This window comes from Equus quagga, chromosome 7 (assembly GCF_021613505.1).
Source record: "Equus quagga isolate Etosha38 chromosome 7, UCLA_HA_Equagga_1.0, whole genome shotgun sequence".
Taxonomy (NCBI): Eukaryota; Metazoa; Chordata; class Mammalia; order Perissodactyla; family Equidae; genus Equus; species Equus quagga.
Genome location: NC_060273.1, coordinates 134,157,829 through 134,178,151, shown reverse-complemented (window position 1 = coordinate 134,178,151; position 20,323 = coordinate 134,157,829). Strand labels below are relative to the sequence as shown.

The following is a 20,323-nucleotide window of genomic DNA, read 5'->3' as shown; positions in this document are numbered from 1 at the left end:
GGAATCCCAGGTTTGGGCTTGGTGTCCTGGGGCTAGTTTATTTCTGTTTTGGTATATACTTCTTTTTCTGAGGCAGTCTTGCAGTCGTGTTATCATCAGACCGACCTTGGGGCTTATGTGCAGAGCACCACTTTCTCTCCATTCCCTGTCTTTAGATGCAGGGCTCAGGCAGGGGCTTAACTCCTGTAGTGGATCCATGCCGTTTGCTCATGGACTGCTCTTCTGACAGAGTGCTGTGGTGGGTATTTCATGAGAGTGGTCCTGATCAGTATTCGTTTGCTTCCGTCTTTGCTGCTGTTTGGAAGAGTAGAGTTAGTAGGGAAAGCGTTGTGATCAGGAGAGGGCATCTGCTGGTGGGTAGGCTCGGAGGATTCCTTAGTCGCCCTAGCCTCGTTGAAGAGCAGGTTTATAAGGTACTCACCATGCAATTTGTAGTCTGAGTTTTGGCAAACATGTACCTGTGGGACCACCACCCACAGCAAGACGTGGAACGCTTTCCTTCCTCCAGAAAGTCCCCTTGTTTCCCTTCCCGGTCAGCTTCCGCTGCTCTCCTGACCCAGGGCTACCCCTATTTTCACTTGAATCATAGATTCGTTTAGCTTGTTCTGGAATGTATTATTCATGGAATCATACAGTACTTACTGTTTTGTGTCTAGCTTCTTTCCCTCAACATGTTTTTGGGATTCACCTATATCATTGCTTGTATCAGTAGCTCCTTTTTTTTTTCCTTTTTCTCCCCAAAGCCCCCCTGTACATAGTTGTGTATTTTTAGTTGTGGGTCCTTCTAGTTGTGGCATGTGGGATGCCGCCTCAGCATGGCCTGATGAGTGGTGCCGTGTCCGCGCCCAGGATTCGAACCGGTGAAACCCTGGGCTGCCGAAGTGGATCGTGTGAACCCAACCAGTCAGTCACGGGGCTGGCCCCTCATTTTTTCTTTTTTTAACTAAAATAGTTTGTTTTTATTGCTCAGTGGTGTTCTATTGTGGACGGTACTATAGTGACTAGAGTTGTGTATCCATTCTTCTGCTGATAAAGCGCATTTGCTTTTGATGTTATGATACTTAAAAAAATAAAAACTTGAAAGTTCCTTTCCTTTTTTAAAAATAAAGATGTGAAGTTTTTTCTTTTTTTTTTAACAGAGGAAAAGCGCCCTTTTGACTTCGATTTTTTTGCTCATTTGCTTCAGAAAGTTCTTGCTGAAGAAGAGAAAAGAAAACAAAAATCCGTTAAAAATCAGAGTTTAAAGGAGAAGAAATCCTCTAAACCACGAAAAAATGTAAAAGGTATTTATTTTAAAAGAAAGTGTGTTATTTTACTTAATAGTAATGGACTTGCAGTTTTGTCCCTCACGTCTCCGTGTGGGTCAGCTTGTTGAGATCATCAGGGTATCCAGGTGGAGGAAAGTGATTTTACTTCAGTTTTCCAGTTATCTGACCCAAAACAGCAGCTCCCTTTTAAATTTCACAATTGGTGCGACTGGGCTATTTGACATCGTTCTTGCATCTAGAACATAAGTGTAGCTAATAAAACAGTATCAGAATTTTGAAGTGTCATGTTTGGTTACTTATCATTTTCCTCTGTAAAACAAATCTGGGACAAAATCCTAATACTTAAACAAAATGGAACTCTAATACTTTGGGCTCGTGGCTAAATTGTATTGTTTGAGCACAGCTTATTCCTGAGGGTCAGTGTCAACTTGTACCAGGTAGGAAATTGTTACGTGTAGGTATTTCTGTTTTTAGGCTTATGTTCTCTTAACTATTTGAACTCTGATCTATGAGGACATTGTTTAGCTGTAATTGGATAACGTAAAGAATCCCGGAACTGTTGGGAACCGTGTATGTCAGCCACTCCACATCCCAGCCCCTTTCCGTTTGTTTTAATCATCCAGAAATAGTCGCTTTTTTCTAAGGTCTCACAGTGTTAAGAATGGCAGAGGCAGGACTCAAACCTAGGGCTGTGGGAGCCTTTGTTGGGGTCCCCAAGACCGTGCAACCCCAGGTTCCGTGACATCCAGGAGGATTCATAGGATTCAACATGTCGTTGCACTAGCAACTGAAATGTATTGCAGCGAGAGAATACAGAGCAAAGTCAGCAGAGGGAAAATGCACACAGGTCAAAGTTGAGGGGAAGCCAGGTGCAGGCTTCCAGAGTCCTCTCCCCATGAAGTCACACAGGGCGTGCTTAATTCCCCCTTGCCTAGTTGTGACAAGATGTACAAAAACTTGTCTACTAGGGAAGCTTGATAGAAACCCAGTGCCCAGGGTTTTTTATTGGAGGCTAGTTGTGTAGATACCCTCTGGCTGGCAAGTACCAGAATTCGAGACTCCCAGAAGGAAAGCAGTTGTTCAGCATAAACCACCTTATTTGTACAAATGAGTTACGCACATGAGCCACTTTTGTCAGTTAGGCTGGTGGGAACTCTTCCTCACCCCGAGTTCCAGAACAGGTCAGCACCAGCCTCGTAAGCAGGCCTTCGGAAGACAGCAGTGAGGCCTGCTCCATTAGCCTGCACAGAGCCAGTCTAGCACTCTCTTTTTCTGGATCCTGGTGCCTGTATCTTTTAAAAAGTAGTATTGATAACTGCAAAGTTATTTCTTTTCTTTTTTTTTTGGAGGAAGATTAGCCTTGAGCTAACTGCTGCCAATCCTCCTCTTGTTTGCTGAGGAAGACTGGCCCTGAGCTAACATCCATGCCCATCTTCCTCTACTTTATATGTGGGATGCCTGCTACAGCATGGCTTGCCAGGCGCTGCCATGTCCACACCCGGGATCCGAACCCGTGCACCCCAGGCTGCTGGAGCGGAACGTGTGCACTTAACTGCCGTGCCACAGGGGCGGCCTAGATAACTGCAAAGTTATTTCATTCTGACTGTACCTAGCCCTAGGAGACTGAAATAGGTATATTAATCTTGTGATTGTCGTGTCACAAGTGACAGCACAGGGAACTCAGCCTATCTTATTTAATGTGAGAACTTTTCAGATGTATTATTACAAGTCTCAGAATTTCAAAATTGCTGATTATTATTCTGATAGAGAATAAATCAAGTGTTATTTTCTTGGTTTTAAAATCTTGTTTTGGCTTTTTTTAACAAAAGCAAATGACATTGAGTGTTATTATTTTTTAAGATTAGATATTTTTAGAGAAGATGTCTGATCAACATGGTTGTGAAGCTAAGTTTGCTTTTGGTTTGGATGCAGTTTCCATGGTGATCTCTGTGTTTTGGTTTTTTAAATTTAATTCATTGTTTTCATCTTTTGATATGGTTGGCTGTTAATATGCCTTCATAGAAAGGGCACTAGAAATTGTTTACAAATATTTCTTACAAAGATTGTTCATTGACAAACAAATGATACAGAAAATAAAATTCTTGAACTCTCTCTCCTACCCTGCCCTTAAATCAAATTCTTCCGATTCTTAGGGGTAACTATTACTAAACTCTTTTCTCTGCAAATATATGTGTTTGTGTCTTAGAGTATATGTAATTGTTTTTAATAAAAATGAGTTCAAGGCTGGCCTGGTGGCGCAGAGGTTAAGTGCGCACGTTCCACTTCAGTGGCCCAGGGTTCACCGATTCAGATCCCAGGTGCAGACATGGCACCACTTGGCAAGCCATGCTGTCTTAGGCGTCCCACATGTAAAGTGGAGGAAGATGGGCATGGATGTTAGCTCAGGGCCAGTCTTCCTCAGCAAAAAGAGGAGGGTTGGCAGCAGTTAGCTCAGGGCTAATCTTCCTTAAAAAGAAAAAATAATAAAAATAAAAATGAGTTCATAATATATATATCGTTCTGTAACTTGACTTTTGATGCAACAGTAATTTTTGAAATCTTTTCTATTGCTATATATAAGCCTACCTCATTATTATTTGCTGCATGGATTTTTATAGTATAAATATATTATAACTTATTTAGTCGTTCTCAGACATTTTAGGTTGTCTTCAAATTTTTTTTTTTCCTGAGGAAAATTCGCCCTGAACTAACATCTGTTGCCAATCCTCCTCTTTTTGCTTGAGGAAAATTTGCCCTTAGCTAGCATCTATGCCAGTCTTTCTCTATTTTTTGTATGTGGGTTGCTGCCACAACATGGCTGCTGACAGATTTTGTAGGTCTGCACCTGGGAACTGAACCTAGGCTGCTGAAGCAGAGTGCACCAAACTTAACCACTATGCCACTGGGCGGGCCCCAGGTTGTCTTCAAATTTTTGCTCATAAAGATAATACTACAGAAGACTCCTTGAGTATTTATCTTCTCTACCTTTAAGAATTTTTCTATAGGTTTATATATTGATAACCATGTGTCTTATTTTCAGTGAAAAAAGTTGCTAGTGAAGGAGTGAATGATGATGCAGCTGAGTCTGTGAGCACTAAAATTCCAGACCCAGAAGGATCTCAAAAGGATGCTCAGACGGCTGGAGAAGAAGAAGAGTCTCTGACTTTATCGGGACAGGATTCAGAACAGATTGTGTTAGAACCAAACTTAAATCAAAACAAAAGGAGAAGGAAGACTCAGGATGAAGTTGGTAAACAGGAAGTACAAAATCTTTCAGGAAATGCCACTGTTCAGTCAGGCCCTTCCAAAGGAGAAAAACACAAAGGTAAATTTTCTTACATATTTTAACAGCCCCTGTATTACTTGAGAAGATATGTACAAGTAATGGTATATAACTTAAATGCCTTTCTTCTTGACAGTAGCAATTAATAATGCTTATTAATTGGTTCTGTATTTATCGTATTGTGTTAAACCCTTTTATTTTTAATTTAAAGAAAAAATTTAATGTAAAAAAATGAAATGGAGAGTTTTTTTCTCTCTTGTTGTGTCTCTAAGATACATTACCTCCTATGTACGCCCGTTAATAGTGATTAGAAGTCACAGGTGTATAGTTTTATGTGTATTACTTGTGTCTGTTAATAAATCACGGGTTTTTGTGTTCTCCCTCTTCAGAGCCACTCTATGAACCCACAGTAAGCTGTTTAATTTCTTCTTCTTCTTCTTTTTTTTCTTGATGAGGAAGTTTGGCCCTGAGCTAACATCTGTGCCAGTCTTCCTCTGTTTTTGTATGTGGGTTGCCACTGCAGCATTGCTTGTTGAGTGGTATAGGTCTGTGCCCAGGATCTGAACCCGTGAACTTAGGCAACTGAACCGGAGTGTGCTGAACTTAACTACTGTGCCACCGGGCCAGCCCTAAGTTGTTTAATTTCTATAAAAGAGTTACTGGAATAAGTATTCCTCCCATTTTTATTTTTTTTAATTCCCTTGGCATGCATACATATTGACAGTTATGAGTTACTAGGGGGTAGGGCCTGAGAGTTTAGGTAAGTCTTGGTCTCTTTCCTTGGGAGTTCATCTTTAGATTAATAAAAGCAGATGGTGAAATAAAGAGAGGAGAAAAAGGTAGTGTTAGATGAGAACAGCCTTTCTATAGAATTTAAATTTTATGTATTTCAGCTTCACTAACGTGATTTTAATAAATGAGTCCCGATAGGTAGCATAGTATGATTTGTAGACGTCACAGTGTTATGCTCTTTTGTGGCTGACTATTGAAGACGTTACGTATAAAGCAGAATAGCTCAGTGATTAAGAAATTGGGTTTTGGAAATCAAACAGACCTTGGTTTAGATTTCGACTCTTATGTGCTAAATATAAAGTCAGTTAAGATCTTTGAACTCAGGTTCTTTTTCTCTATGCTGAGGTCAATATTAATACATTTTACAGGATTGTTTTGAATATTAAATGAGATATTCATCTGATGGGCTTAGAGTTTCTGTCACTTAGTAAGTCCTCAATAAATTATAGCTGTTACTTGTTATTAATTATGATGTTTAAGTGGAAGAATAGCCAAGTGCACTTCTAGTTTCCTAACTAGACATATAAAAGAAGTCAATTTAAGCACTTGAAATTTAAGCAAGATTGGGCCGGCTCCGTGGCCAAGTGGTTAAGTTCGAGCGCTCTGCTGCAGTGGCCTGGGGTTCGGATCCTGGGCGCGGACATGGCACTGCTCATCAGGCCACATTGAGGCGGCGTCCCACATCCCCCAACTAGAAGGACCTGCAACTAGGATATACAACTGTGTACAGGGAGGGGTTTGGGGAGATAAAGCAGAAAAAAAAAATATATATATATAAAAAAAAAAGAAATTTAAGCAAGATGAAAGGAAGATGCTACGAACTGCCCAGGAAATGTGGGCTGATCCTTGAAACACAGTTGTAATTGATTGAATTTTCTTTAATGCTCATTAATGCCTTGCATATAGGAACTTGAATCTTGAATGGATTAATAATTTATAGGAAAAGACAATGTTATATGTAAATACTTTTGTGCTTTGAAAAATAGATGTTTTTGCTATAACTTTTTAGAATAACATGCATTTTGTATTCATAGATAAATGTCAGTCTTCAAGGCCTGAGATAAATGAAGGTGAAGGCAATAAGGAACAGAAGCTCTCCTGTGTACAGAACGTAGATGATGTTGTGGATTTATCCTCCAGTGAAAAGGTTGAGGAAAAAACTGACCGTATCGTTTCATTAAGGTATTTTCTGTCTCTTTCCTGACTTTTGTCCACGTCTCTACCGATTACTGAGAGAAGAGTGTGGAGTCTCCAACTGTAATTGTGGATTGGCCCATTTCTCTTTTCAGTTCTGTGTGTTTTTCTTGACCTATTTTGAAGCTCTGTTGTTAGGTGCACACCTAGCTGGGATTGTGGCATCATCTTGGTGAATCACCCTTTATCATTTACCTGGCATTGTTCTGGGGTCACTCCGTTCTGATGCTTGCTCTGCACTACAGTTTCTGTGGTTAGTGTTTGCATGGGTTTATCATTTTCTGTAAAGATAGTCTATCTTTGGTTTTCAGCAGTTTGAATTTGATATATTCTGAGTTTTTTGTTGCTGTTGTTTAAATTGTGGTTAAAAAACACAGAACATGAGATCTACTTTCCTAACAGAGTTTTTAAGTGTACAGTACAGTATTGTTAGCTGTCAGCACAGCATTGAACAGCACATCTCTAGAACTTCTTCATATTGCACGCCTGAAACTCCGTATCCATTGAACAACTGCTGATTTCCCCCTTGCCCTCAGCCCCTGGCAGCCACCGTTCTGCTTTCTGTTTCTGTGAGCTTCATTACTTTAGACCCTCATATCAGTGGAGTCATGCAATATTTGTCCCTCTGTGACTGGCTTATTCCACCTAGCGTAATGTTTTCAATGTTACAGCATCCATATTGTGGCATGTGACAGGATTTCCTTCTTTTTCTTGATTAATTTTGTATTAAGGTAACATTGGTTTATAGCATTATATAAATTTCATGTGTACGTCAGTGTATTTCGATTTCTGTGTGGACTATATCGTGTTCACCACCCAAAGTCCAGTTGCCACCCATCACCATACACATGTGCCCTATTACCACTTTTGCCCTCCTCCCTCCCTGCTTCCCCTACTCTCTGTGTCTGTGTGTTTGTTGTGTTTTTGTGTTTTTTTTTTTTAATCTTCCACGTATGAGTGAAATCATAGGGTATTTGGCTTTGTCTCTCAAACTAACTTTGCTCAGCATAATGCCTGCAAAGTCCATCCATGTTGTTGTGTATGATAGGCTTTCCTTCCTTTTTTATGGTTGAATAATATTCCATTGTATGTATATATCAGATTTCTTAAATTCATTCACCTGTCAGTGGACATTGAGGTTGTTTCCATCTGTTGGCTATTGTGAATAATGCTGCAGTAAACATGGGATTGCAGATATCTCTTTGAGATACTGTTTTTGATTCTTCTGGATAAATACCCACAAGAGGGATTGCTGGACTGTATGATAGTTGTATTTTCAAATTTTTGAGGCACCTCCATACTGTTTTCCATAGTGGCTGTACCGTTTTATATTCCCACCAATAGTGTACAAGGATTCCAGTTTCTCCACATCCTTGCCAGCAGTTGTCATTTTCCGGTGTGTGTCTGTTTGTGTGTTTTTATAATGGCCATCCTAGCAGGTGTGAGGTGATGCTTCGTGGTTTTGATTTGCATTTCCTCTAATGATTAGTGATGTCAAGCATCTTTACATATACCTGTTGGACATTTGTATGTCTTCTTTGGAGAAATGTCTGTTCAAGTCTTTTTCCCATTTTTTAATTGGGTTGTTTGTTTTTTTTTTTTCTGTTGAGTTGTAGGAGTTCCTTTTGTATTTTGGATATTAGGCCCTTACCAGATATATGGTTTGCAAATATTTTCCTGCATTCTATAGGTTGCCTTTTGGCTCTGTTGATGGTTTCCTTTGCTGTGCAGAATCTTTTTAATTTGATGTAGTCCCACTTGTCTATTTTTGCTTTTATTTGTTGTGCTTTTTTGGTGTCACAGCCAAGAAATCATTGCCAATACCACTGTTATGAAGCTTTCCTCCTATGTTTTCCTCTAGGAGTTTCATAGTTTAAGATGTTACCTTTAAGTCTTTAATCCATCTTGAGCTGATTTTTGTGTCTGGTGTAAGATAAAGTTCTTATTTCATTGTTTTGCATGTGGAGACCCAGCTTTCCCAGCACCGTGTGTTGGAGAGACTGTCCTTTCCCTGTTGTGTAGTTTTGGCTCCCTGTCAAGAATCGTTTGACCCTATGTGTGTGAGTTTATTTCTGAGCTGTGTGTTCTATTCCATTGGTGTATATTTCTGTCTTCTGAAAAATTTGATGAAAGCTCTTTATTCTCGTGTAGAAAAATACACTTACACAGATGTGCCAATGTCTTCATACAATTCGGAAGGTTAATACTTTCTTTGAAGCTGAGCCCTGGACCTCTGATTCTTAACTTGCTAGGTTACAGACTTCTAAATTCTGACTTCAGAGATACAGCTAATTTTGTAAACTATACACAAAACTATACTGATGACTTTTTCTAATTTAGGGGGAAAACAACCCTGTAATGACTGTTAAAATTCCAATTGGTTTTGTAAAACAACAAGCCAATTCTAAAATTGTTACATACACAAAGACAAGGGGTCATGAACGGTAAAGCCAATTTTTTTTTTGAGGAAGATTAGCCCTGAGCTAACTACTGCCAATCCTCCTCTTTTTGCTGAGGAAGACTGGCCCTGAGCTAATATCCATGCCCGTCTTCCTCTACTTTATATGTGGGACGCCTGCCACAGCATGGCTTTTTGCCAAGTGGTGCCGTGTCTGCACCCGGGATCCGAACCGGCGAACCCCGGGCCACCAAAGCAGAACATGTGCACATACATTTGATTTGCCAACCCCATATAAGTAAGAGTTTTTCATGTTGTGACTTCTTGAACCCTTTCCCAAGCTTGTGATCTGTGGCTGCTACTTTCTCTGAAGGTGTTGTTTTTAATAACATGGTGCAAGAAGGATCATAGAAAAGCCAAAATATCCATTTCAATTATTCCATAATATGAAGGATCATCTTCCAAAGTATTGGTTTTGTATATTTTAAAAGTCTTTTAAATAATTAGTGTAAAATATGCATCACTAAGAATTCTTTTCCCGCTACGTTTTCATTTCCTTAGCAGTCAACCAGATGCCGTGTCAGTAGCAGCTGAGACTCCAGGATCAAGCACTTCGGATTTGCCTTCATCAGAGGTTGGAATTAGAGCTCTGTGTGAGGTGAATGATGCTGAGAACAGTTGTACAGAAGGGAGACATGCTGACCTAAAAAATAAATCCCCGTAAGTATTTTACATGGTAGGATTTTTAAATTTATTTTCAAGATTTTGGTAATTTCTTATTTAAGAAGTGATAATGGTGCTTCTTCCTTTAAGGATTAGGAGGGGCTTGTAGACCATTTAATGTGTAATTGTTCTGTGGTCTGAGTGTGACATCAAGGTTTTTGACTTTATACTTCATTACAGAAAGATTCTCTTTCATATCTGATGTATTATGGTGATAGGAGTTTTAGCAAGGTGGTAACTTATGAAATTCTAAAATAATTTAGAAGCCTAAATATTTGCCATGAGATTGTAGTTTTACTTGGTTTGAGTTATTTTTCTTGCCTGTTGTCAAAGTAGTAGATTTTGATATTGGTAACCTTAAAGAGATTATGTTTTTTAGTATGCAGATACTGGTTAAATTAATATCCTCACTAAAAACAGAATAAAAGCACCAAAGAATCTCCCTTTGAAGAAATATCTCAAAAATTCCGACTTCCTTCTTGTCTCCCTCATAACTCCTCATATGGGCTTAAAAGCTATTCAGTTTACAAATTCTTTTTTATTTTCAGTAAAGAGTAGTCACATCGAGAATCAAACTTAGTTTTTGAAATGAAAATTTAAATTTGTCTTGGGAATAAGCTCTCTATTGTTATGGTTCAGACATCCAAAAGGACAAGATGGTGCAGAGTGAAGTGTCCCTCCCGCCCTGCCCCCTCACTCTGACAAGTAGCCGGTGGTACTTATTTCTTAGCTTCCTTCAGAGAGTTTTTAAAAGCTACATAAAGTTAACAGAAATATGTACTCTTTATTTTTTTTTTACCCTTTTTAAAAACCTAGTGGTAGCACGCTATACATACCATTTTGCAGTTTTTTGGTCTTACATCCTCATATCTTTACATAAAGACCTTCTACATTCTTTTCATAGCTACATAGTGTTCTCTTGTGTGGATAAAGCGCAGTTTATGTCATCAGTGCCCTATTGAGAGCTATTTAGGTTATTTTTACATGCATTGCTTATAACCTTGTCCCTCCATCTTTTCATCTATGTGCAAGTATATTTGTAGGGTAAGTTCATAAAAATGGAATTGCTTGCTCAGAGGATGTATATATGTGTGTGTCTGTACATTTATACATTTATGATTTTGATAGATACTGCCAAAATGCTCTCCGTAGGAGTTATGCTAGTTTATATTCCCACCAACAGCATAAGAAAGCACCTGTCTCCCTTGCCAACAAACGGTGGTGTTAAACTCGGATTTTTGCCAGTCTTGACAGGTTATACAATAATATCTCAGTGTAGTGTTGCCACCTCACTGCTCCTTTTTTGGCAGGGGTATGTCGTTTTAAATTTTTTTCCCTTCAATTTCTTACTTCAAATTTTTCTAACCTAAAGAAAAGTCAAAAAAACAGAACAGTGAACATCTGTATATAATTCCCCTTAGATTCTCTGGATTCCTAATGTCTTGTCACGTTTGCTTCACTCACGCTCTCTGTCTGCTTTACTTTGCACTTATTGGGAGTGAAGTTGAGCATGTCCTCGCATTTAAAAGCTATTTTTATTTTGTCTTTTGTGAGTTGTCCATATCCTTGTCCAGTTTTTTAATGAGTTCTTGATGGTATTGTTTTGTGGGAGCTCTTTATATTTTAGGGAGGTTAGCCTTGTGGTATGAGTTGTAAAACATGCTTTCTTGGTTTCTAGTTTGACTTTTGACTTAGCCATGTTTTGACCATGTGAAAGTTTTTGATTCTTATATTGTCAAATTTCTCAATTTTTTTCTTTTATGGCTTCTGAACTTATAATCAAATTTTAGAAAGGCTTACTCCACCTCTGGGTTGTGAAATAATCCATCTGTATTTCTCTGTGGTTTCATTTAAATCTTTGATCCAATTGGAATATATGGGGAGCATGGTGCAAGGAGTGGAGCTAATTTTGTTTTATTCTCCAGTGTTCCAGTTTTCCCATCACCGTCTATTTAGTGTAATATTTATTTTTTTAAATATGTTATTATGTATTTCATCTTATCCTCTCTGTTTTCAAATGCTGCGTATTGTATACTAAAATCCTGTGGATCTGGGGGTCCTCCTCTCCGTTTTCTTGTGTTTCCTTTGTGTATCTGTTCGCTTGTTAGTACCACACTGTTTTAGTGATTGATGCTGACGAGCGCATTTTTAACATTGGATATAACAAGTTAGTTACCCACTCATTGCTATTCTTTTTTAGTTTTCTTTGCTACTTTTCCTGTAAGTAAGCTTAAATGAGTATTTTCTCGCTCTGAGTGGATTTTTAAAGGATTTTCCAGAATTTGGTTTGAATATGCCTGCATGTTGGTGCAGTTTAAATAATGTTAATTTTTTAGGGAAACAGATCAAAGAGAAAATGTCAAACCAGTGGCAAGAGGACGACTCCAGAGACCTAAACCCAATTTATCAAGGGCAATTGGGAAGAAACCAGCCATTTCACAAGGTAAAACAGATGCAGAGAGCGAGAGTTTACACCTGGAAACTTCCATGGAAAAGGTATGGAGTAAGAGACTTTATGCAAACTAAAATTATGAAGATTTTTCCTAAATAGTTGGAAATAAAAATGTTTAGCTTGTAATTACAAAGTAATGTTACTGAAACTAAAACAAAGACGAGAATGTGCTCATTAATATTAAATTTGTTTTACCAATCTCCTGTTTATGCATTTTCTTTGGAACTGAGGAGATAATTCAGACCATCTGCAGTAGAGAGAAATCTGCCTTTTATTTTCTTGTATAAAATTTTTGTTCAAAATATTTTTAAACCAGCTGTGCGTAAAATTACATGCACAGCCCTTTCATCTGAATGCAGACACTGACGTTCCTCTATTTGTCCTGTATACAGTTCGTCTCTCTTTTTATGTATGTAAACGTTTCTATAGTTTTTAATCATAATGGATATAATATTTAAAACTTTTTCTCTGAAACTATTCATTTACACTTTCTTGGGGTTAATTGATCTTTTTAATAGCTGCCTCAGATTAACATATTATTAATTTACCTTACCATTTCTCTAATGGTGGACATTTGCTTTAACTCTTGTAAATAAAAGCAAACAATTTTGTAAATAGGGCTTTCTTAAGGAAATACGCAAAGAATAAATTTCCAGAAGTGGTGGGATTAATGAGTCAAAGTATTTTAAATATTTTTAGGGCTCTTGTTACGCATTGTCAAACTGACAGTCCAAAAAAATGAATCTGTTTATGTTGCTACAAGCGTTAAATGAATGTTCTTGTTTCCTATCCTGCCAACGTTATATTGTTATGAATTTTTTATTTTTGCTAAAATGCTTTTTAGAATGTTAGTCTGCTTTTTTTCTCTAATGTGAAATATCTTTTTTGTCACACTTTTTATGATAGTTGTTATATTATGATCTTCTAAGATGTTTTTAAATTTTAGAAAATTGGGAAAATACAGATTCGTGTAAAAATTGAAGCAAAAACTACTTGTAATTTCGTTATCCAGATGCAATCAACCTTTTAGCCTATATCCTTCCAGCTTTTCTTTTACACAATTGAGTAGTAGTATTAATTCAGTTTTTTGTATCCTTTGGTACTTAGCATTTCATAAATATTTTTGTATATCATTAAACATCTTTTGAAAACATGGTTTTTAGTGACATCATAATATTCTATCACTGGGTATAACTGAATTTATTTAATCATTTAATCATTATTGCATGTTTTGTTTACTGTGTTTGCTGTTTTACATACTGTTCCAGTGAACATCCTTGTACTTAAATCTTTGTCTAAATATTTTCTTAGAATAAAGTCTTAGAAATGGTTTTACAGGATCAAAGAGTATGAACATTTTTAATGCTCTTGATTTTAGTGGTAAAAGGCTTTCCGGAAAGGATATACCAATTTATGCTTCTATCAATAATGTATGAGATTATATGTTTTATAATATTCTCATCTGCATTTGTGATTTTAAGAACTCTGTTACAATTAGAAGTACAAAAAATTTTAATTTTAATTTTCATTTATTACAAAGTTTGAACTTGATGTTAAGTAGATTAAATGTAAAAAATTGAATTTATAGAATCACTTGGAAAAGGATAAAAGGAACACATTTGACATTTCTGAAACAGAGAATACAGAGAGAGAGCACCCAGAAGCTGAGACTGTATCTAAGTAAGTATTTAGGAAGTAGAATAAAAATAGTAACTCTCACAAATGATTGTAAAACGTGTTTTCTATTTGATAATGTCTGAAGTTTATTTTCAGCTAGTGTACTTAAGTCCATTTTTAACTACAGGTCTGTTGAAACATTTTGATAATGCTCTTTATGCTTAATATTGTAGAAATAAATTATGGTTGGATCCATTGAGTTAGTGATTACATTTCTCCCTCAACGTATTAACAAGATTTTAACAAAATCTAGTTAGATAAATTAATGGTTAAGATATATGTTTATCGATAATTTTACTTATAGCAAGAGGTTTCACAAGGGAATATCTAACTTGGAATGGAGATCTAGAATCGGCCTTGCTCCGTGTGAGTCTGAGCAGTGGCTCTGGACTGTCCATTTATGCCGAACCTGTGTGCAGTGCCCTGGAGGTGGACATTACACAAGAGTGTCCTCAGTGGGGAATAATAGTACATGCTTGTCAGGTATAGGTTTTTCCAATTTTGTGATGAAAATTTGCTTTTAAAGTGCTTTTTATAGTCAGGCTTCCAGGATTATGTCTGTTCCAAAGAGTTAAGGTGCAGAAGTATGATGTCTTTGAGGATGTTCTTGAGTATACTTGGGAATTATTTTATATTACAAATGGTTTACTTACCCGTACCAGAGAGAAGGGAATAATGAAAACAAGCAAGTGTGTGGCTTCAGCATAACCATTGATTTTATTCTTTTGTAATTATTACAGTTCAAGTGAAAAAATTTGTCTGCAGGAAGATGATCAACCAAAGGCTTTCAGGCCTACACGGCTAACGAGGGGCCGATTGCGGAGGCCAAAGCCAAATGTTGGTAAAGCTGCCGAAAGAAAAGAAATTCTTCCATCACAGGAAAAAATTGGGGTCAATGTAGAAAACAGTGAAAATGAATCCTCTGTTGATAGAGGTGTAAGTACTCTGATCCCTCCCAGTTTTTTTGTCAAACCAGTACATAAGCCTCCTTTCACCCCACCTTATACAGCACACTATACAATTGTGTACACTCTTCATTAAATTTAAGGCCAACATCTTGCAGCCAGCAGCTTTGCTAATCTGTAAAGCCATTTAATTCTCTGCGCTCCAGATTTTGAGCGTTTACTTGATGGATCATCTGCATTCACTTGACTTCGAGTTTGGGCTTCCCTTCCCCATCACTGAGCAGCTATTTCAATTACACTTCCTTTTTGAAAATGTAGCTAAATATGTGAATTTTAATGCTGGCTTTAGCAGAATAAATGTTAAAAGCTCCCTACTAAAATACAATTCCAAGAACAAAAATTATGAATTTTAGATTATTTACATTATAACTAGTCTTTGTGATAAGGGCAAAAGTTGGCATAATTTGAGATTTGAGTTTCTTTTGTTATAATTCCCAAAGTCTAGAATGTGGATACAGTGATGAGGATTCAGAAAGTAGACCCAGAGGTAATTCTAACAGATGAGACTGAAGCAGGTACTTGCATTCTGATTGGGAGGAAAAGAATGGGGGCTTTGAGATGAGATAAAAGGTGTGGCTTCATGAAATTTTCTAAGATGTCTAAAGAAAAAACATTAAAAAGCATCCTTTGAATATCATTTTATAATTTTGAAGTGTGTACCATTTTCCTTGTACTCAGTTGGATAAATTTTCAATGAAATCTTTTATAAATGAGTGTTTCATTGTGAAACCTAAAACTTCTTTAAAAATGTATTTGTTATTAAGACTCCGGAACAAATTGAAGATCAGTCATGTCAAAATGTTGAGTGTGAAGACATCACATCACAGTCTGAGGAAAAAGGTACTTCTTTTCAAAATGTGCAGCCAGATGAGCCCAAGACTCTTAATGAATGTGTGAGGTAGGCATCATCTTATCGATTATATAATTTTTGAATTTTGTGTAAAGTTTTAGAAATTCTTAATCTTTTTTTTTTTTTTTTTTAAAGATTTTATTTTTTCCTTTTTCTCCCCAAAGTCCCCCGGTACATAGTTGTGTATTCTTCGTTGTGGGTTCTTCTAGCTGTGGCATGCGGGACGCCGCCTCAGCGTGGTCCGATGAGCAGTGCCATGTCCGCGCCCAGGATTCGAACCAACGAAACACTGGGCCGCCTGCTGCGGAGTGCGCGAACTTAACCACTCGGCCACGGGGCCAGCCCCTTAATCGTTTTTTTAAAACAACAGCAGATCAGACTGACTTATCTGTGTATCATGTTACGTAATTATGTTTATGTACCAAATTTGGAGGGTACCAAACCAGAGCAATGGAATTATTAGTATAAATTTTTTTTTCCTTTAGGAAATATTCAGTGTTCACAAAGCAGTGAGAACAGAATAATGGACTCCCATGTACCTGCTATCTAGTTCTAATAATTGTTATTATTTTATCTAGTTTCAACAATTCTTAGTGTTTTACCAGTCTCTGCATTTCAGGTCTGGCGTGTCGTGTACTTCCTTACTGCCCACTGCGTTAGCTGTTTAAATGCCGCCTGACCTGAGGGTGAAAGCTGGGTTTCCTGAGCTATCTTAAAGGTCTTTGTTAGAAGACGGAAATTCCCCTGTTCCTCACTTCTTGCTCTCCTCCTCTGCTTCATCCCTCTCTCCCTAGCCCCCTGTCCCCACTCTACCACTCCTCTGCTGCAGAATCTCTGGGTAGAAGCCTGCACAACTACGTTACTTGTTATGTATCTGATACAAAGACCAATCACAGACATCTGACAGTAGGGATATTTTTTTTTTTTTTTGGAGGAAGACTGGCCCTGAACTAACATCTGTGCCCATCTTCCTCTACTTTATATGTGGGACGCCTGCCACAGTATGGCTTGACAAGCAGTGCCATGTCCGCACCCGGGATCCAAACTGGTGAACCCTGGGCTGCCAAAGCAGAACATGCAAACTTAACCACTGTGCTATCGGGCTGACCCCCTGACAGTAGGGATTTTTTCTTCCTGTATTTTTCAGTGTAAGCTAGACGCCATTAATAATTCATGTGGCTTTGTAGAAAATTGTTTTCCCTGAGTGGTCCTTGGGTTTTAGAACCCTGGTGGATGTTGTTTAGAAATAATATCCGGTCTGATCTCAACAACTTTCCAACGGCAGTGTCCTTTCTGTTTTATCCTGTGGCCTTTCTGGCCTTTGGATCTCCAGCATTGTTAAAAACAATTCTGAGATTCTGTTTTCTCGAATCCCCACCCTCAAACACTTTGAACTGTTCAAGATGCTGTGTAAGAGAAAGAAAACAGAGAAAGTGACTCTGACATGAAGAATGCATTAATAGTTCTACTTGATTCAATAAATTGGTGACTGTGTTTTTGAAACTCTTCTGGGCTAATTTTGCATCCTATCTCCTTCATAGAAATATTTTGAGGTTTGTGTCATGGTTGGTGAGCTATCTTCTCGAGGTTTATAAATATTTTGTAGATTCTTAAGCCCTATATTTTAGACAATCAGATCTGTGGACTGTGGAGCCGATTTATAGTTTTGTGTCTGTTCCTTCTCCTACTTTCTTCAGTTGTGATCCTCTTTCTTTCTGTGGTTTTCTCCTTAAATTAGGTAATCTGAAGAGAGAGTTGTGGATCCATTGGGTGGCTTTTCTTTTTTTTGAGGAAGATTATCCCTGAGCTAACATCCGCCACCAATCTTCCTCTTTTTCTTTCGCTGAGGAAGATTGGCCCTGAGCTAACATCCATACCCATCTTCCTCTACTTTATATGTGGGACGCCTGCCACAGCATGGCTTGACAAGTGGTGCAGAAGTTCGCACCTGGGATCTGAACCGGCCAACCCTGGGCCACCAAAGCAGAACATGCGAATTTAACTGTTGCACTGCTCGGCCGGCCCCTCCACTGTATGTTTTGGGTTGAGAGACAGTCTGGTTCAGTTGCAGATCTGATCTCCAGTCCCAGACACTGCCTGTCAGTTCCTTGTGCAGCCAGCTGGTGGCGCTCTGTGAGAAGAGGGCTGTCTCTTCACCGTGTCCCCAGTTCCTAGCTCACACCTTCCTGGTGTGTGATGGGTACTTAGAGCTATTAGGTGACTGGTTGTTCATGAACTCCAAGTAGTGTGATGTTTATTATTTATCCATAAAAGTTAAGCTTATCAAGTCCTTTTATTACTTAGGGACAACCTAAGCACATAGAATATAATCAGAATATTTCATATTTGTATCTTAAAATTTGAATGATATTGAAGTAATGAATTTAATAAAGCTTTTGCTTGAAGCATTTATATATTTTAATAATATGCTAGTGTTCAAAATGTGACTTTATAAAGATAGTTTATCTTTTCTCATGATAACCAAACCAAGATTGCTAACACAGGAACCTCACTAAAAGGTAGATATTTCTGGATAGAGATAAAAAGAATCATAAGTCAGAAAATAGAAGAAAATCCACCAAGGACTAACCACATTCAATTTCCTTTATTGATCAGTACTAATTTTGCATTGAATGTTATCAATTACTAAAGTCAATGGTGGGTATAAGACTCCTGAGTTATATAAACAAGTACAATTTGAAAAGCGGTCTTATTCCTAAGAACCTGCCTGTGTTATCAAAAGTTGCATTATAAAAAACAGTTGTTTCAACCAGGAAAGATAGATTAGAACCTAGGAAGTTCAAATAAGCAGTAGCATCGGTTTTGATCTTTTTTTGGAGCTAAGTGTAGACACTAGTTCAGCCTCACATTGCTGAATGGGTCTGGTGTTCTGTTTGAGCTGGCTTCTGCCCAAGGTTAATGACCGTTCTTAACCAGTCACTAAGAGCGCTTTCAGTCGTATGTTTTCTTGGTTTTACCATGTGCTCTGCTAAAGCACGAGCATAGAGTGCTGCTACTGCTCTGGAGAGCCGATCCTCGTTCTAGGTGGTGGCTGCTGTGTGCCCAATAGCACTGAACAGACTGCCAAATACTGTTGTTAGTTGATCTTTCCTTTTATTCCCGGTGTGTATCATGAAATCACAAGCTCTTAGAGAAATATCTGGACAGGAGATCTCCTTTTTAATTGTTTTTAACAAGTGAGGAGGGCCAAACTTCTTCTGCGTTATAAGACTGTATCTTATTCAAATCATACCTCCATCCAGCCATTTGAGATGCTGGCCAAGTCTGGCCATGTGAGTGAGTTCCTTAATTCTTATGGCAGGGTGTGTGTCTAGGTGAGGGTGGCAGGCGCAAACTGGGCTGGCTGCAGTGTAGAGGACTGGAGAGGCTTTCTCAGCCAGTACGTGCGAAGGGTGGTGTGGATGACAATCGAAGAGAGACTGTTCAGGACCAATTAGCTGCTGTTGTCATCGACCTAATTGGTAGATTTCTCTTTGTGTGTCTCTGTGTACAGTCATGCACCAGCCGCATAATGATGTTTCACCCAGCGGCGGACTGCATGTGTGATGGTGGTCCCATAAGATTAGTACCCTTCAGCCTAGGTGTGTAGTAGGCTGTACCACTTCGGTTTGTGTGAGTGCACTCTGATCACACAGCAATGAAATCGCTTGAGAACACATTTCTCAAAACGTGTCCCTGTTGTTAAGTGACACATGACTGTAATAAAATTTCCTAGAATTTCAATTTAAAATTTCCTATATTATTTTTATAATTATTTTAATAAAAATATTTTTATAATTATTTTACAAACTTAAATTTAAAATTTCCCGTAATTTCAAAAGATGGAATTTTTTTCTCTCCTTTAGTTTTTAAATTTTACACAGATTCCTGGGGGTTCCTTAAATTTTTAATTTGAGAGTTTGTAGTGTTTCACTAGTGATTTCTCAAACATCATCTCTTCAACTGGCAGTCTGGTTTAAAATTTGATTGTCTTTTTTATAGTATTCAAGAGGATAATAAAGCAAATACACTCAAACAAGTCCCAATGGTAAAGACTCGATTTCAGAAACCAAAGCCAAATGTAGGAAGAGGGATTGGAAGAAGAAAAATTTTCTCAAAGGAAGAGGTGTCAGAGGAGATTCTTACCTCTGGGGAAATGACAACAGCTTTGAGAGAAGTTGCAAGACTGGGAGCCTCCCCAAGGGAGAACGGACCAGTGGAGGCTAATACTACTGAGGAAATGAAATCAGATTTGACGGAGACTGAAAGAAGAGGCGTTTCTCCCATGGAGAAGACACCGGAAATGATTGACATCACTGTGGACATGGAGACGGGTTTGGAAGAAACTGGAAGAGGGGTTTCCCTAAGGGACAGGGTACCAGAGGTGACTGATGCCACTGAGGAAAGAAAGACAGATTTGGAAGAAAATGGAAGACGAGAACTATCCCTAGAGGAAAAGGCCCCAGAGGTGGTCAGCACTATAGGTGACATGGAGACAGGTTTGGAAGAAACTGGAAGAGGGGTTTCCCCAAGAGACAAGGTACCAGAGGTGGCTGATGCTGCTGAGGAAAGAAAGACAGATTTGGAAGAAAATGGAAGAAGAGAAATATCCCTAGAGGAAAAGGCCTCAGAGGTGGTCAGCACTATAGGTGACGTGGAGACAGGTTTGGAAGAAACTGGAAGAGGGGTTTCCTTAAGGGACAAGGTACCAGAGGTGACTG

General features: G+C 38.3%; 1 protein-coding gene across 3 annotated transcripts in view; it reads left to right on the top strand.

Moving 5' to 3' along the window:
* Positions 1 to 20,323, top strand: part of BDP1 (B double prime 1, subunit of RNA polymerase III transcription initiation factor IIIB) — a 79,059-nt gene that overhangs the window by 16,510 nt on the left and 42,226 nt on the right. For 2 of the 3 annotated variants that reach the window (XM_046665804.1, XM_046665806.1), the window contains exons 9-17: positions 1,140 to 1,283; positions 4,309 to 4,593; positions 6,378 to 6,525; positions 9,497 to 9,655; positions 11,995 to 12,154; positions 13,699 to 13,790; positions 14,528 to 14,723; positions 15,517 to 15,650; positions 19,605 to 20,151. In XM_046665804.1, coding sequence (XP_046521760.1) covers positions 1,140 to 1,283; positions 4,309 to 4,593; positions 6,378 to 6,525; positions 9,497 to 9,655; positions 11,995 to 12,154; positions 13,699 to 13,790; positions 14,528 to 14,723; positions 15,517 to 15,650; positions 19,605 to 20,151 — 1,865 coding nt within the window. The remainder of the gene's footprint in view (positions 1 to 1,139; positions 1,284 to 4,308; positions 4,594 to 6,377; positions 6,526 to 9,496; positions 9,656 to 11,994; positions 12,155 to 13,698; positions 13,791 to 14,527; positions 14,724 to 15,516; positions 15,651 to 19,604; positions 20,152 to 20,323) is intronic. The other variant, XM_046665805.1, reaches the window with a different exon arrangement.